At 34.5% G+C, this 16520-nt stretch overlaps 3 protein-coding genes and 2 non-coding genes across 6 annotated transcripts; 1 reads left to right on the top strand and 4 right to left on the bottom strand.

Moving 5' to 3' along the window:
• Positions 1-389: 389 nt before the first annotated feature.
• Positions 390-2960, bottom strand: CPSF73-I (cleavage and polyadenylation specificity factor 73-I). Its single transcript, XM_028075190.2, has 2 exons — positions 2417-2960; positions 390-2221 (listed from the first exon to the last, which is right to left on the bottom strand). Exons 1-2 carry the CDS (start codon positions 2852-2854, stop codon positions 584-586), a joined length of 2076 nt encoding a protein of 691 aa, XP_027930991.2. The 5' UTR covers positions 2855-2960; the 3' UTR covers positions 390-583.
• A 62-nt stretch (positions 2961-3022) lies between these two features.
• Positions 3023-3096, bottom strand: TRNAR-UCG (transfer RNA arginine (anticodon UCG)). Its single transcript has one exon. It is a non-coding gene; the product is annotated as a tRNA-Arg (tRNA).
• Positions 3097-3301: 205 nt separating this feature from the next.
• On the top strand, positions 3302-3375 carry TRNAR-UCG (transfer RNA arginine (anticodon UCG)). The gene has a single exon. It is a non-coding gene; the product is annotated as a tRNA-Arg (tRNA).
• A 1120-nt stretch (positions 3376-4495) lies between these two features.
• On the bottom strand, positions 4496-7115 carry MORF1 (multiple organellar RNA editing factor). Its single transcript, XM_028075193.2, has 5 exons — positions 6650-7115; positions 6317-6414; positions 6113-6178; positions 4973-5940; positions 4496-4745 (listed from the first exon to the last, which is right to left on the bottom strand). The coding sequence occupies exons 1-5, from the start codon at positions 7012-7014 to the stop codon at positions 4734-4736; spliced, it is 1509 nt and encodes a 502-aa protein (XP_027930994.1). The 5' UTR covers positions 7015-7115; the 3' UTR covers positions 4496-4733.
• Positions 7116-12498: 5383 nt separating this feature from the next.
• On the bottom strand, positions 12499-16337 carry FRS11 (FAR1-related sequence 11). 2 transcript variants are annotated; one of them, XM_028075191.2, is made up of 4 exons: positions 16179-16337; positions 14186-15246; positions 13491-13934; positions 12499-13351 (listed from the first exon to the last, which is right to left on the bottom strand). In XM_028075191.2, exons 2-4 carry the CDS (start codon positions 15161-15163, stop codon positions 12749-12751), a joined length of 2025 nt encoding a protein of 674 aa, XP_027930992.1. In that variant the 5' UTR covers positions 15164-15246; positions 16179-16337; the 3' UTR covers positions 12499-12748. The 2 variants fall into 2 exon arrangements, with proteins under 2 accessions (XP_027930992.1, XP_085530594.1); XM_085674468.1 differs by having other exon boundaries at positions 16171-16318.
• Positions 16338-16520: the final 183 nt, after the last annotated feature.

The following is a 16520-nucleotide window of genomic DNA, read 5'->3' as shown; positions in this document are numbered from 1 at the left end:
TCAAAATATAATAAAAGAAAATACTTAAAAGACTCTTCTGTTAAAAAATTAAGCAAGGTAAAGAGCATTCCAGAAATAGGCTTACTAAATCATTTACATTCTTTTCTATTACTATGATTCCGAACTTCGAAAGTTATGTGGTGATTACTCATGAAACCCTTAATCATACGAGAGAAACACTACTAATTTTAAGGTAAAGAGAATACCAAACCAAAAGGTCCAGCATTATTTCCCAGCACAAGATTCATGGTAAGCAAAATTGAATTATGCTTCAATTAAAAGAAAACCATTTTGTTTTACAAACAATGAAATCGGAGCAACTGCCAAATGGTTTATTAAACACTCGAAGATGCGCACCATCGCTATCAGGGATAAAATGACAGAAAATGTGAAGACACATAAATAAAACATTTTAAGATTAAAAGATTAAATGTTCGATGAGTAACGAAAATGGGACAGAGAATGTTGTGTCCAAGCTCATCATACTAGAGTTACATTAACTACATATTATGACAACTATCTCATGTGAGCAAGTCTTTGGTGGCATTGCACCTTCCCAAGACAAAGCAAAAAAAGGAATAAACTATGGTGCAACAGGAAGAGGAATTGGTTTCACAGAACTCTGAATACGGCGGAATGCTGTCTTTACTCTTTCCTTGAGACCTTCATTTTCACTCTCAACTTCCCCACTTTCTTTGTTGAGTTCTGCTACATTCCCATCAATGTTTATAATCAATTTACCATTTTCACCTATCTTCACATCTCCAAAGAGTGAAACGAGGAGGGCATGCATAACCTTCTCTGCCTTCTTCTCACTCTCTTCCTCAATTTTGATGGCATCCGCTTCATCCATTACTTTTGGGACATCACGGCTGATATTTAAAATCAGAGCAACAATTGAATCTGATACCATGTCACTGATGGGGTCTGCTGCCCAATGCAAGGAGACATGCTTTTCAGATTCTTGCTTCACAGTAACACAGTCATGGACTTGCAATGTTGGAACTCCAGATTCCTCATCCACTGACTGCTCAACACTCTCGTATATCTGTTTTAGTCTATGCCGAATGACATTAAAGGCACAAGAATAGGGAATGGTAATTCTCTGAGTGATGCTTGCTGTTGATAGTTGTGAAAAGACATGTAGATCATCAGGTGCCATTATCTGGTACGTGAAGCCTTTTTTTACCAGCAAACCACTGACGGTTTCACCAACCTCCGGTGTTTTCTCAGCCAGCTTCCCTATGGTTTTCGCCATTTTCTGGGAATTGAAATACATTTCAACAGATTGACAGTTTTTGGGAGTAAGAATTTTGGTGTTCCGATCAGCAAATTGAGTGATAAGCTTCTGTTTGAGTCTGCCCATCTCATTGGCTTCCCCATGAACAAGAATTATGTTAGGAGGATTGAGCTCTTCTAAGAATGCACTTGTTTGAGCAGAGTCAGCGTGAGCAGAAAAGGAAATGTAGTGCACCTGCATGTTAAGTGGTGCAGTGAGTCCATTCATGAGAGTAACTTCCTTGGGTTCGTTGATGATGGTTTTAGCCAATGTCCCTTCAACAACATACCCCGGTAAAACACAAGCATTTTTCTTATCAGAGCACCACATTTCAAACAGTTGTCGAGACAACCCACTCTGAAGTCCACCAGGACTTGCCATCACAACAGAGGGTCCTACATCTTTGAAAACATCAATGCTACTCAAAGCTGATACGTGCTTGAAGGAAAAAGGATTCGACTTTGCATTCTTGATCCTGTCATTCATGGAAAGGGTGTATGTCTCATAAACTGTCAAACATTTTTTCGCAAGTGGAGATGCATAATAGATGGGTATATTCTGGAGTTCTGGATGATTTTCCCAATACTCGTCAAGGATGAGGAGGAGCTCCTGCGCACGACCAAGGGCAAAAACAGGAATCAACACACGCCCCCCCTGAGAGATGGTGGAGTGAATAACATCAGTGAAGCGTTTTTCACGTGTGTGGCGAGGCTGATGGTGCTGTATACCGTAGGTGGACTCTATAATGCAAACATCAGGGGAGAACTGTGGGGTCTCAGCAGCTCGAAGATGGCGATCTTCCTCGCGTGAATAGTCTCCGGTATAAAGCACTCGGACACCAGCTATGTCAACCATGAACATAGCAGCACCAAGAACATGGCCTGCAGTATAACACCAGAATCGAATACCATTCACTTCTAATGTTTGATGGAAATCTATTACCTGCAGTCACTAATTTCCGTAAGCCGACGTAAAATTTTAGGGATAAACTATAATAAAAAAATCGAATTTACACAATATCATTGATTTTGCTTAGCTTGCACGAAAAAAACTGAATTTATCGAAATAAGAGGCATTATCGAACGCAGGTTGAAAATTAAAACAAAAAGAAAGGAGCAGTGAGAATGAGAAGAGAACCTCAATTTTATCCATGGAGCGGTTGATGTCCTGTTCGTCATAGAGCATGTCTTCGACGGAGACCTTACTGACTTTGACGAAATCAGACAAGAGGAGTTTGTAAATGGCTTTTGTGGCGTAGGTCATGAAAACGCGGCCGCGGAAGGTGGTTTTTTCGAGAAAGTAGGGCAAGGAGGCGGCGTGGTCCAAGTGGAAGTGAGTGATGAGGAGGATGTCGACGGTGGAAGGGTCAATCTCGTCGAAATAGGGCAACGCCGCCATGCCGGAGTAGGCAGGGTGAATTCCGCAATCGAACAAAACGGTTTTTCCTTTGTAGGTCATGTAGACGCACGAACGTCCCACTTCATTTCCGGCGCCTAATGGAGTCACTATCAGCTGGTCTTCCTCTCTGCTGCTTCCGACCACGCTCTCCCCGCGTCGCTTCACCCAATTGCTCATTCTGATTCGCTTCTCTCTGTTCCACTGGACCAACCCTTTTCAACCCTCCCTCGTCAAAAATACTGCTCTAACCCTAAAACTCCTCTTTTTCCCCAAAAAACATATTCAAAATTTTTTATTATTCTTACTACAAATAATGATTTCGTTTCATGCAAAAAATATAAATCACGACCACAGTGGGAGTCGAACCCACGACCTTCTGATCCGAAGTCAGACGCGCTAATCCACTGCGCTATGCGGTCCTTGTTGGGATTTCTATCTCAGTTTTAGTTTTTGTTCCTTACGTTATTCAAATACCACACCTGTGACATGGTACTTTTAAGTTACGAACCAAAGTACATTAAAGTCAATGGAACGCTCCACAATCACGACAATATTTGACAATTGTTTTGTTCTAACTAAAATGACTTAACAGTAATATTTATTATATAGTTTTATGCCAACAAAGACCGCATAGCGCAGTGGATTAGCGCGTCTGACTTCGGATCAGAAGGTCGTGGGTTCGACTCCCACTGTGGTCGTCTTCTGTTTTAACTTCGTTTTGTTTTTATATTTCGTTTATGTTACGTTATCTATCTGTGCTGGGAGGATAATCATTCAGATATTACTGATTTTTTAAAAAACTAAATTTTGATAAAATTTGGTTTATTTATATTACATTTAGATGAAGTTTTTGGATAAAGATCTGTATAAGAAAAGGTGTTCATATTCGTTTTGTGTTTTTGGATATATTGGTGACATTGTTTAATATATTAATTATACGCTGTACGAGTCTGTGAAAGTTTCATCATGTTTCTCAGCCGAACAATCACTCGAGACTTTTGTGATAGAATGTCATTAACCTTCAGAAGGATTTTTCTTTAGGATTGATTGGAAAATACATATACAGTAGTATACATATGTAGTGTAATTATCTATACTACTTTCTTGTATGAGTAGCAACTAGTACCTTGTAAATAAAATTCTTTTTGCAGATTAAAAAATATATTATTAACCCTTCCTTTTAATCATTTAAGCCACTTTTTTTTTTTTTTGGTAAATCCTTATCTCGTGTCACCAACAGTTTTCAATACTTTTGTTTGTCAATTAATCGATCTTCTTACTGTTGAATAAAACATTATTATTCATCGAAGGAGCGATCTTATGTTACTAAAATTGATATGAAAAGTAATATTTATTATTGTCTCTCTAAATAAGTTTTAGGCTACAGAGGGATTATACGTGGTTGGAGTTCATACATCCATTGCATTTCAACTTATAATAAAAGTCTGATTTTCTATAGGAACCTCAACGTTATACTTTTCCGGTTAACATAAACCTCAGACACTTCGTAAATGTTTTTAAGACCAATGAAATTATCAATTACTAGCACATGAATCCTTTCATCTGATCCCTTTTTTTATTTGACTTCAATAGCACTTCTCACTAACTACTATTATCATTTGATGAATTAGATCTTCCAAAACTTGAAATATAATATATGCCAAATTAGGATATCAAACAAAAGAGTAAGCCATGGCTGCTGGCTGTGGGCTAATGGCACTAGGCTGGCCATGGAAACTGACCAATTTGCCACATGATACAGAGCAAATTCACAATTATTCTTTGTTCCGTTAGTCACGAGGAGAAGGGAAAGAGGAGTAAAAGAGCAAAGTACCACGTGAAATTCACAGTTCAACCATGTTCAAAAAACAAGGTAGCAGCCGGTACTAACTTACATACCACATTCAACTTTGTCACAGCAGTGCATGAACTAAATTAATCGATACACACCAACAGCTCAATGAATCAATATTCCACCGAATGGAAAGGACATGCAAATCAGCTTAGAATGTGATTAGTACTTTAATACAAGCCCCCCACGTGTCTCAGACTACTCTCAATATCTTCCCTGCAAAAAGAAAAAAAAACAAAAACAAGTCACCTTTTGTATTGATCGAGACAAAGTTGATAATTTTTCCAATAGCAAAGAATACGTAAGATGTAGCCTCAATGAATACAGTTTCCCGCAAGAAAAAATATTGAACTAAATATTAGCATCAGTTTTTATCTCTATTCTGACTAATTTGGCCAATAAACAGAAAGTTAAATATACTCAAGTTTGGGTCTGTAGAATACCTGTCCAGTAAAATTGTCTGGGCCAGAAGGTGGATATCTTTGTTGAGACTCTGTCTGTTCTTTGGCAGGATAATTCCCCCGCTCAGCCTGTTCAAATTCATCCATGTATGATGGCTTGAAATCCTTCATATATGACGGTACAAAAGTGTCACCCCTGACATCTGAAGCACCATGCCTAGGCACAGGATCTCTTCTTTCTCCTTGTCCGGGTCGTCCAATGTTCTGCTGTGGCATATAACTCCTTTCCCCTTGTCCTCCTGGAGGTCCAAAGCCCTGCTGCTGAGCATATTGTGGATAGTTCTGTGGTGCTTGATCGAAGTTCTGCTGAGGTGGATGATTTTGCGATGCCAGACCATAGTTCTGTTGGGGTGGATAATTTTGCGAAGCCTGACTATAGTTCTGTTGGGATGGAAAGTTGGGTGATGCCTGACCATAGTTCTGTTGGGGGGGTAAATTGGGTGATGCTTGGCTATAATTTTGTTGGGGAGGATAGTTTTGTGATGTCTGGCCATATTTCTGTTGTGGTGGATAATTCTGAGATGCTTGGCCATAATTTTGTTGGGGAGGATAGTTCGGTGATGTCTGGCCATATTTCTGTTGTGGTGAATAATTCTGAGATGCTTGGCCATAATTCTGTTGGGGTGGATAATTTTGTGATGCTTGGCCATAGTTCTGTTGGGGTGGATAATTTTGTGATGCTTGGCCATAATTCTGTCGAGGCGGATAATTCTGTGATGCTTGACCATGGTTCTGTGGGGGTGGATAATTTTGTGGAGGCGCATAGTTTCTTCCATCCCCTGGCATGGACTCCTGACCATTGTAAGAGGGATTCCCTTGAGAGCTTGGCACTGGGTTCTCTTGTCGGTTGTACTGACCAGGACTTCTATTCCGGTCTCGTCTTCCCTGATTTCTCACATACTGTACCGGTGGAGGTCGGGGGATAATAGTTCCATTAATGTACTGATCTCCTATTTATCAACCACGAAAACATGCATTCAGAAATATTCTTGCAATCAAAAAGGGTAGCAAACTATTGAAGTGCACATGATACAGCTAATACTGAAACTGAAAAGAAATGAAGACATGCAATCAACTTCTTAAGCATCGAGATATCTTCTGAAAAGAAAAAAAGAATCGTACCCCCGTACTGCTTGTTCACTGGATCAATATAGGAATCTGGTAGCACAAAGATGACTCCAGGAAGACCTGTTCATATGCAACAAATCAAACATAAAACTCTATCTTCTCGACAGTATCATGGAATTCGAGAGTGGGAATCAAACATAAAACTCTATCTTCTCGACAGTATCATGGAATTCGAGAGTGGGAAAGGGGAACAAATACCTTCAAATTTTTTAGACTCTTCTTCGGTCATGACTGCCTGAAAGCCTGTGTAAGTTGTTGTGCTGCACGCATATATCTTCTTCTTCGCTTCTTCCACACTAAAAACAAACACATTTAAGTAAAGACCACTACGAACAGATCAACACAGTATCCAACACGCTCTCAACTAAAAATGGATTGAAAATCACAGAATTTCACGGCTTCTAATTTTTAATCAACGAACTTCACTCATGATTTCGTAGTCATCAATATTTGTTTGCAACATAACCTGTTTCAGGAGTACGACGACGAGGACTATAGCTTATAATAAAAACATTGTGATAGGAAAAAAACCTGATGTTGAGGCCCTTGGCACAAGTTTCCTCGTAAACACGAACCATTTCTTCGGGAGGGGGTAATTTGTCTCTGGGGAAGTCCATGACGAAGAGCCAGTGGTTGTAGTCGCAGCCCTCGAAGAGAATGGTATCGGGACCAATCTCGTCGGGGATGTTGCTCTGCGAGGATCTAACAGAAAGGAGAGAAGTTGAAGATGACCTGAAAGAACGGGACTGAACGACCCCCTTCGGAGAGTGGCAATTCCATGAAACGGCGCACCTGACAGGGGCGGAAAACGACGGCGCATGCGTGACGGAGATGGACTGGGTGATGCCGGAGAGTGCTCTGAGGGTTCGGCGGAGGCGAATTAACGACGACGCCATGAGAGAGTGTAGGGTTTTGGAAGATTAGGGTTTTAGGAATCTCTTTCTTCGAATATTTGAGACTGAACTTCATTCAATGGGTTATCACTTGTTACTGTCCCGCAATGCACCCTCTTTGATCAAGTATTCTATTTAGAATTAAATAAAATAATATTTTTCTTTCTTTCTTTCATTAATTAATTAAAATTTTAAGCAATAATGTACATATGAAATAGTATAATCCAGGTTTAGTTACTTCTTTAATAATTTTAATTCAATCCATTTATTTTCAATCCTATTTATACAAATTTATATTAATTTAAAACTATTTGATATTATATATAGTTGGGTTGGCAAAATTTTCTTTTATAAATATACTAGAAAGGGACTTAATACATTAAATTAACAAAAAAGTTTACTTTATTTATATATTAATTTTTTAAAATAAATGATAATTGGACCAAAGCCCCTAAAGCATAAAAAAACTCCGCCACGGTATATACATATATAAATTAATATACTAATATAAATATAAGATAATAAAATAACAAAATAAATATTAATACAATATTATAAGTTTAACGCTACATCAAATATATTTACAAACCCTGAATTTGAGTGATGATAACAAACCATAAACATTACAGGTAGGGATGTCAACGGGCGAGTAGGGTACGGGTAGTAGTTCTCCTGTACTCGTCTATTTTTTTCATATCCGCGGGTATTTACAAAAATATTTTAAAGAATAAATATTTAACTATAATTAGTGCTTAGATCAACAAGTCTCCTTTCTTCTATTGATTCTTGAAAAACAAACAAATAAAAAATCACTACCAATTTATATTGTAATTTATTTTTGAATAAAATATTAAAGAAATTACTAACTTCATCCATGTACACCTCTTGCAACATTGTATAAAGTTTCATGTTGTCCAATTTTAATCTAGAAAAGCCTTAAAACATAAGAAGTTCAGTAAAAATTTCTAACAATCACTTAATTAAAATATCTAAATAAAAGTGTTAATTTCATTAACTTTCATGTTGGTCCATAACCAGTCTTAGAGACACATCAATACCTTCACAGTATATGGAAGTAATTTACTCATTTGTGGGGTAAGAATCTGACCACCATTATTGGATGAAGACTCATAATGTTGTTTACTAATATATATAAGGTAAAGTTTAGCGGGTACAGGTATCCACGGGTACGGATACTATGATACCCGTACCCGCCCCGTTAACATGTGGGTATCAAAAATACTCATACCCGCGGGTATCCATTTTTAATATCCATTTCCTACCCGTTGCGGGTTTTATCTGCGGATACCCGCGGGTACGGATTTTTTTGACAGCCCTAATTACAGGTAGGCTATAAAAGAAATTATATGTTTCACTTGGATTATCTAGTGGAATATCAAGATCAAATAACTTTTATAAATTACGCAAATGAAATGAAAAATAAAAGAAAAGGAAATAGTTAATGAACTGAATAAATTAATATACTTACTTTGATATAAAATAATATATTTAAAATATTACAATAATAGCTCCCTAAACTATTTTAAATAGTTTAATTCTTAATATTGATAAAAAAATGTAGTTAAAATATGATTTAATATAATAATAAGCTTACTGATTAATGAACTGTATCTTCAAGTCCTTATTTTGATTTATATAGCAAACAAATAAATATAATAAAGAAATTTAGATAAATTATTATATTATATGTGACTTTCCCTGAATAAATATCTTCATTAGAGATGACAAATAAAATCGTCTTGTGGATATTGTTCGAACTCGTCCCCGTTTTGACGGAAATCCCCGCATTGATTGGGTATGAGTATGGGTATGGGGATGGAAAATTCTCGACTTTTTCAATTGGGTATGAGGATGGTTATGGGGATGTACATATCCCCGCCATATCTCTGTCATCATTTTAATTATTACAATATTTACAATTAATTAAGTAACCCTCTATATATGTATATATATATATATATATATATATATATATATATTCAATTTTTTATTTCTTCTAATTATTTGGTTTGTCATGAAACTCATTTGCATCTCCAATATATTTTTCATCTTATCATAACATTTATGTAATTATGTTAAAATGATGTATGTCAATTAAAATATTTGTATGTCTCATATTTGAATATTTCTATTACTTTTTTATATTTTTATTTATTGTATATTTTCCTTTCACATGAGTATGTTTAATACTCTCAATTTAAGTGTTTAATAACATAAATTTTTCATTTACTAGGTAATATAAAAAAAAATTACTTATTTTTATTAATTTTGGTTTCATTTCAAGAACTCTTTTGTTTTGCTAAAACAATTATTTTTCAACCATTTAGTATATATGTCGATGTTTGAAAAGTGTTCTTAGATGTCTAAGGTATTTTTCATCTTATCATATTCTTAAATATACATTCGTTTTTCTTTGTGCGATTTCTTTTAATAGTTTCTCAAATTATTTATAAGACATACATTTGTTAATTTTTTAATATTTTTATTTGTTGTTTATTTTCATCATGTAGAATACTATTTCAGTATATTTTATCTAATTATTTTTTGTTTTCTAACTCATTATATCAATCATACTGTAATTTTTCACTATAATTGTATAAATATCTTTTATTTACTACAATATCAAAATTTAATGTAATTGCCATAATTTTTTTTTATCACCATCCAACATATATTGGAGTTCAAAAGATACAATACCTATGTTAATTTTTTTTTATTATGTTTATTATTTGTTATTTGCGTTTTTATTAAGTGATGTATTATTATTTTTATTAGTGTACAAAAAAAGAGATTCATTAGAATTTAAAAAAAATGAAGTAAACAAACATTTAAAATATATTTTAATTTGAATATTTGTTTTCCTTTCAATTTCTTTAAAAATAATTTTAAATTTTATCAACTAGGTTTCATTAATGTTTGCAGTTTGCAAATTTAATAAATGTTTTACTTGTCATGATTTTATTTGGTATTACAATCTAAAATGTAAACAATTATAATTTATTTCAAAGTATTTGATATCGAATAAACAATCTTACTCCTAATATTGAATATTTGATAATATTATGTTACCTTTACCGTAATTTTTTATTATTTATAAAAATTAATTAAAATTTATATTGAAGTAGTAAAGAAACAGGTACGGGTATGAGTACGAGATTATATCCGTTATCCGATGAAGATGGGGATAGGATAAAACTTTGATACCCGTTGGATTTGGGTATAGGGATGAGGATGAATTTTTTTTACAGGGATGGGTATGGGATAGTGAAACCTGACCCGTCCCGCCCCATTGTCATCCATAATCTTCATCACTGAAATGAAAATAACATTTTTTTATGATTTTTTTTATGATTGTTTTGTATAATACTGTAACAAGGTTTTCTTTTATAATCCATACTCGGACAATAGAAAAATAAGTAATGTGAGTACTGATAGCACAACAAATACCAGAAAAATTATTTCTCAAAATTATTTTAATTTTTCCTATAACTATGTCCATAATAAAAGAATAAAGAGAATGTTAATGGGTGCTAACCAATATTCCAAGATACTAATTAAGATATAATTAATATATTTAATTTCATCATTTTTACATTAAAAATTAAAATAATTAAATTCATTAATTAAAATAGTATAAATTTATATATCATATTTATATAGACAAAAATGCCATTTAGAATCTCTAAGCAAAATCTCCTCAACATAAAATATATACTTTATAATGTCTAAGATATCTACTTGCAAAGATGTAAATTTAAATATAATGTTTCACTTAAAAATTTAAATAATTTATTCTTTATATTATTAATTTTATGTCTTTATAATTAATAACTTTAGATATTAAAATATTGAGTGTTTCTTTAATATAAAAGATTTTGTTTAATAAAAATTTATTAAAAGGTAAAAAAAAAGAAAACTCAATAAAATTTTAAATATTTCTTTTTGTAATTTTTTTATACTATTTTTTGTTGATTTTTTTATTAATTTGAAATTTTTTACATTTAATTATATTTTAATTTTTAACAATAGTAAAATATAATTATTTAATTACCTTTTACTTTTTATTAGTGTATTTCAAGTAAAATATTAAATATAAATGTACAATATTTATAAATATTTTTATCTTTTAAATAAAATAAAATAATTAATTATTAGATTCAAAATTAATTTAATATCATAATTAATTATGAATTTTATAAAATTTAATACATATTAATTATTATTAATCATACTCTAAGAACACAGGATAACATGATACAGAATAGATATATTATAGAACTTTAACACCACTACAACTTTTCTTTCAATTTCGAAAAATTAAGCGTCATTTATTTTTCAAAACTATATATAATTATATTAAATAAGACAGTATAATAAAAAAAACATTATCTTTTACATCATTTGAATTTTTCAATTCAAGAAAATTAGATTATCAACGTGTCGTGTGGAGTTCAACTTGTATTTTAACTCATAAGACATAATTATTTATTCTCGTCGTCGTGTCCTTTATTCACAAACTTCATTGTCACTACTTTAATTTTTTCTGCTATACACAAGATGGATCATCTGATTACAACCTTTCTAAGAACTCTGTAGTAGTTGATTGAACTGATCACTCCAGTTGTTATTCTAACCGCTGCCTTTGCCAGGGTCTTGTCTTGCCAGAACCCAATAATAGGTTGTTCCTGGAGTGTCCTCATCGGTGGTTTCTTTGATTTCTGGGACCTATTTAGTTGGAAATGTTTTTTTTTTTCTTTTTTTCGAATGAATACAAACATGATGTTTTATTGTATTTCTAACTCCCCAAGTTTCAATTTTAGTTACAATACCAGACAAATTAGGAATTTTGTTGTATTATTGCTACTCCATTCACCTTAGTTGGCTTTCTCTATGAATAATGCTTCCAAACTGTTACTTTTGGTAAAGTGGTGGGAAGAATATAATCCTGCATGGTGTATTTATTTGCTCATTTGAGCATTGGCAAGATGTATCTTCTGACTAGTATTTGCTGCTCTCAATTGATTTGACAATATTAAGATTCAGAAAAACTTGGACTTTCTAACAAGGCAAGTGGTTGCAAATTGACTTAAAAATTCCATCACCATCCACCATAAATTTGATCGCATCTGTTGCATCTCTTTTAGCTTTGACGAATGGTTCCCAGTTTAGTATATGCTGGAGAAATGGAAGAAAAAACCCTATGCAACATTTTCAATAGGCTAAATTTTATGTGTGGGAATCAAAAACAACTGGGCCCACTCACTATTTGATGGGAACCTGATAAAATTTTCTCAACAATAGAGGACTTGTGGAAGACCATGCAAAGAGTGTTGGTAGCAATGAACTTTTAGGCTCTGACATTTTGTACCTCTAGCTGTATTTTAGTTAGTCTTGTTTTTACTTTCTGCAATTGAAAATTAGTTTTGCTTACTTGAAAATATTATGGGTATTATGTATATGCAGAGATTGGCACGATGGGGACTAATTCATACAATACCAGATTCAAAATCAAATGCTTGCAAGGTTTGTTATTTTGGGGGCAGAAATTCTTTTTTATATAACTTGTAAGCTTACCTCTTTGGAACTATCTCCAATTCTCTTCATTTTTTTCATTTTCGTAGAGACAATTGCTGGCCTTTTGGATGAGCCAGAACATGTAACTTGGAAATGCAGCCCTTATGGGACTCTGGTAAAGATCATGTATGTGTGAGGTGTGCTAATTCTGGGACTCTCGACCACCTTGCAAAGAAATTGGTTGCTCTCTTAAGCGAGACAGAAGGATAGAAACATGTTCTGTTGCAATATCTAACCGTTCCTTAGATTTAGCGGATTCTGTCATCAGAGAAGAAACCATGTTTTGTAGTAACTTAACTCTTTCAGCATGATCATTTGGCGCACTTTGAAGAAGCTTAGAAGAGGGCATGCTTATGCGACGCCATCGAATAGGAAGATATCCATCTGGGATCTGAAAGCAATTTCCTGTTGAAAGAACTCTAAGAGAATGCCGACAAAGAATACCAGTGAACTCGAACTGATGGCAGCTACAACTTATAATTCCTTCTTGAGGGGCCCAATAAACTTTCCGACCCCCCTCAGTTTTGGTGTGGTGCCTCACAAGAAAACCATCTTCAATTGAAAACGATGCATAATGTGCCGCCAGTACAAGTTGTTCTTGGAGCTTTGAAAAGGCAAAAGGAGTGAGGATTGTGGCCGCGTGTGATTCCATAGGGGCCCCTGTTTTGAGGCAAACATTTTGGAGATTCTGCTGCATGGTTTGTTGTTCTCCAGTTTGATCTTTAAAATCCACAGCAACAGCTACCTGATTGTGCCAAAAAAACCCAAGTCAACACAGATATAGATCTTTCACTATAAAACATTGGATAAAACCAAATTCGCATATACGCTTTGAAAACCAACATAACAATATCCATATCAATAGAGACAGAGAGATATAATACCTGTTCAACAAAGTGTGCAAGGCGAGTTTGTGCACTCAGAAATCGTTGAATGAAAGCATTGATTGACTTTGACTGACCAGTTGAAGTCATTCCAGCAAGAAAATGGCTTCTCAAAAATGGCAACGCCCAAAGAGAGCGTGAACTATATAAATTAACCATGTGCCGATTGGAATGCAACCCAAAAGAACAAAGCATTTCCCTCCAACCTAGATCAAAATCCTCAACTGACTCAAGATTATAAAGTCTATAAAATTCAGCCTTCCACTCATTATACCGTTCCCCTAGAACAGCATTAAACCAGGATGGAAACTTTGCTACTATCATCCATATGCAGAAAGCGTGTTTTGTTGTAGGCATTTCTGTGGATAGTGCTTCTTTGAGACATATATTTTGGTCGGTTAATATAGTTTGCGGAGCCTTTCCATTCATGAACCCTAAGAAAGCCTTCCAAGAAGGTGATTTATAGAAAAAAGAAAAACAAAAGAAACAAGCAATGTAAATTAAAAAGATGCGTAACTTCTCATAAATTTAGATTCCACAAGTAAAAAGTGAAAGAAAGATGAAATTTGTTGCCCTTCCATTTCGCTTGTTTTCACTAATTAGGGCAGTGTGTAAAAAAACTGAAGAGCCTACGACACAATTTGAACAAAAAGAACAAGAAAAAAAAACTAATGATGATAACTTCATCACAGTACCTTCAGTGCCCAGGAAAACGACCTCACGGTTTCATCACGTAAAAGTGTGCAGCCAAAAAAGCAAGGCATTCCATAATTGTTTATTCCAACCCATATCCCCAGCGGCATGTCAAAAGCAGTCAGCCGGTGTGTTGTATCAAACACCACCGCGTCACCGAATATATCGTACCATTGGATTGATGAAGCATATGACCAAGCAATATTCTCCAAACGATTGTTTGCATCAAGTGTGTAGTCAAATTTAAAATTAGGGTCTTTCTCCTTAATATTTCTGCACATTCTTAATAAATCTAAGCTTTCTTCTTCTGGATCTAATTTCCTAAATGACTGGAGTAAATTCCTAACATCTTTTTCAGTAAAAGGCAAATATCCAGGTTCCACACACTTCTCAAGCTCCATAAGCCTCATCATTTGATGAACAGAAATTCCTGTCTTGGCAAACATTAGTATTCGATTTTTGTCAACATCCGAGATAGTTCTGTATGCAGGGAGAAATCGAACTTGGTTTGGTTCTAAAAGTTCATGATTATGGTGGTTAGCAAAACCAGTCACACGCCATTCTGGAGCTCCAAATTCTGTTGTTTTGCTAATACGCATGTAAGCCTGACACCCACAACGAGAAGACTTTCTATTTCTTTGAGGTTTGCTTTCAGTTGATGTTTTGACAGGAGTGTTGCCAGCACGGTGACAAACAAAGTAGCGCCTAGTAAGTCCTTTTCCAACACCATCTTTTCCTTCTGTACGGTGACGTCTAATTGAGAAGCCACTCCTTTTCGCAAATTCACTATAGAATTCATAAGCAGCATCATGAGTGGCAAACCTTTGGCCAATGTATGGAATAGCATCATGTGTTGTTTCCAAGGAGAGCCTGGTTTCATCGGGAGACTCCTCAGTGCTGCTTGCATCATCCAAAGATAGTGAGCGTTGGTCGGAGGGATCATCATAAACTACCAACATAGATCCAGCATCTTCAGACATGATATATTTTCCAGTGGCAATATTAAGATATCATATAGCAGCTACCCAATATTTTAGAGAGGAAACAAAAGTGAAATAATCCCCTGCCACGATCAGAAATATAAAAATATAGTCAACAATATATAATATAAGTTAACAAATCGAAAAAACAGTAAGGAACAAACTCATTTTTGTATGGTGTCAAATAATAGCAAACAATCACTTGTATGCTAAAAAGTAAAATAATATCACGATCACAGCACAATAATTGCATCAGTAAACCAATGCAAAGAACTTTTCTTTCTTTTTTTTTTCCTATGCTTGGTAAACGGAGGACAAATGCAGGGATTAAAAAAACGACTAGCGAAGTTAGATGGCCTATACTGAGAACCGGAGTGAGGGAAAACTACATAACTGAACAAATATTAAGTAAATGCGAATATAAGTTAACTTTGAATACAGATTACAGGATATTCCATTGATAGTTTTCAATCAATTTCTCTAACGAGTAGTTAATTAGACACGTCGTATTTCATCTTTATATATTACAATTCGTTTTATTAGATGCAAGAGTTGTATATATCTACACATCTGTTTTGGACAACCAGATGTCAAAGTATGAAGGAATCAGAAAGTGATAAAAACAGTAAATTACAGAATTGATGAAAGAAGAAAGCTAAATTGGAAGGCATGAAAAACTTAAAATTACAGAATTGATGAAAGAAGAAAGGTTTCATAAATAAATAAAGAAATCGAATATATTATATAGAAAGGTGCAGACACGCATTAAAGAAGAAGCGAGAAGAAGCGAGAAAGCAAGAGACGAGGATGACGAATAAAAATGCAATCAAATAAGGAAGGGTCAGATGAGAACGGGGAGGACGATGCAGCAGATCACGGAAGCACGCACAGAAAGGTAAATGACGGAAGCGGGAAAATGGGAAAAACAATTGTAATCGAAAGAGAAGAAGGAAGGAATAGATGAAACTGAGAAGAGAGGAAAGAAAATACGGAAAGCATCGGAAAACCTTCGAACCTGATTCAGCGGCAGCGACAGCGACGGCAGCGGCGGCGGCGATCAAATTGGGCACAGTCGAGTGGAGTTAGGGTTTCAGTCCAAACCTACGATTTTCTTTCACCCTTCCTTATCTTCTTCCAGAACAGAACAGATCATTGAATTAATCAATCAAATAATATTTACAATTTAAAATAAATGTTACAGAGACGGAAATGGATCTTTGTCTGTGCCTTTCAGTGTTGTAATAAGAGGTAGAAAATTAAAAAAAAAAAGCATTTAATAATTTTTAAAAACAATTTTAAGAAACCTTTTATTAATAAAACTTTTTAAACAATTTATAAAGAAATGGTATTGATGTGA

Source organism: Vigna unguiculata, chromosome 6, assembly GCF_037176805.1.
Source record: "Vigna unguiculata cultivar grain cowpea cultivar isolate G323 ecotype 2 chromosome 6, ASM3717680v1, whole genome shotgun sequence".
NCBI lineage: Eukaryota > Viridiplantae > Streptophyta > Magnoliopsida > Fabales > Fabaceae > Vigna > Vigna unguiculata.
This window is presented reverse-complemented; position numbering and strand designations above follow the sequence as displayed.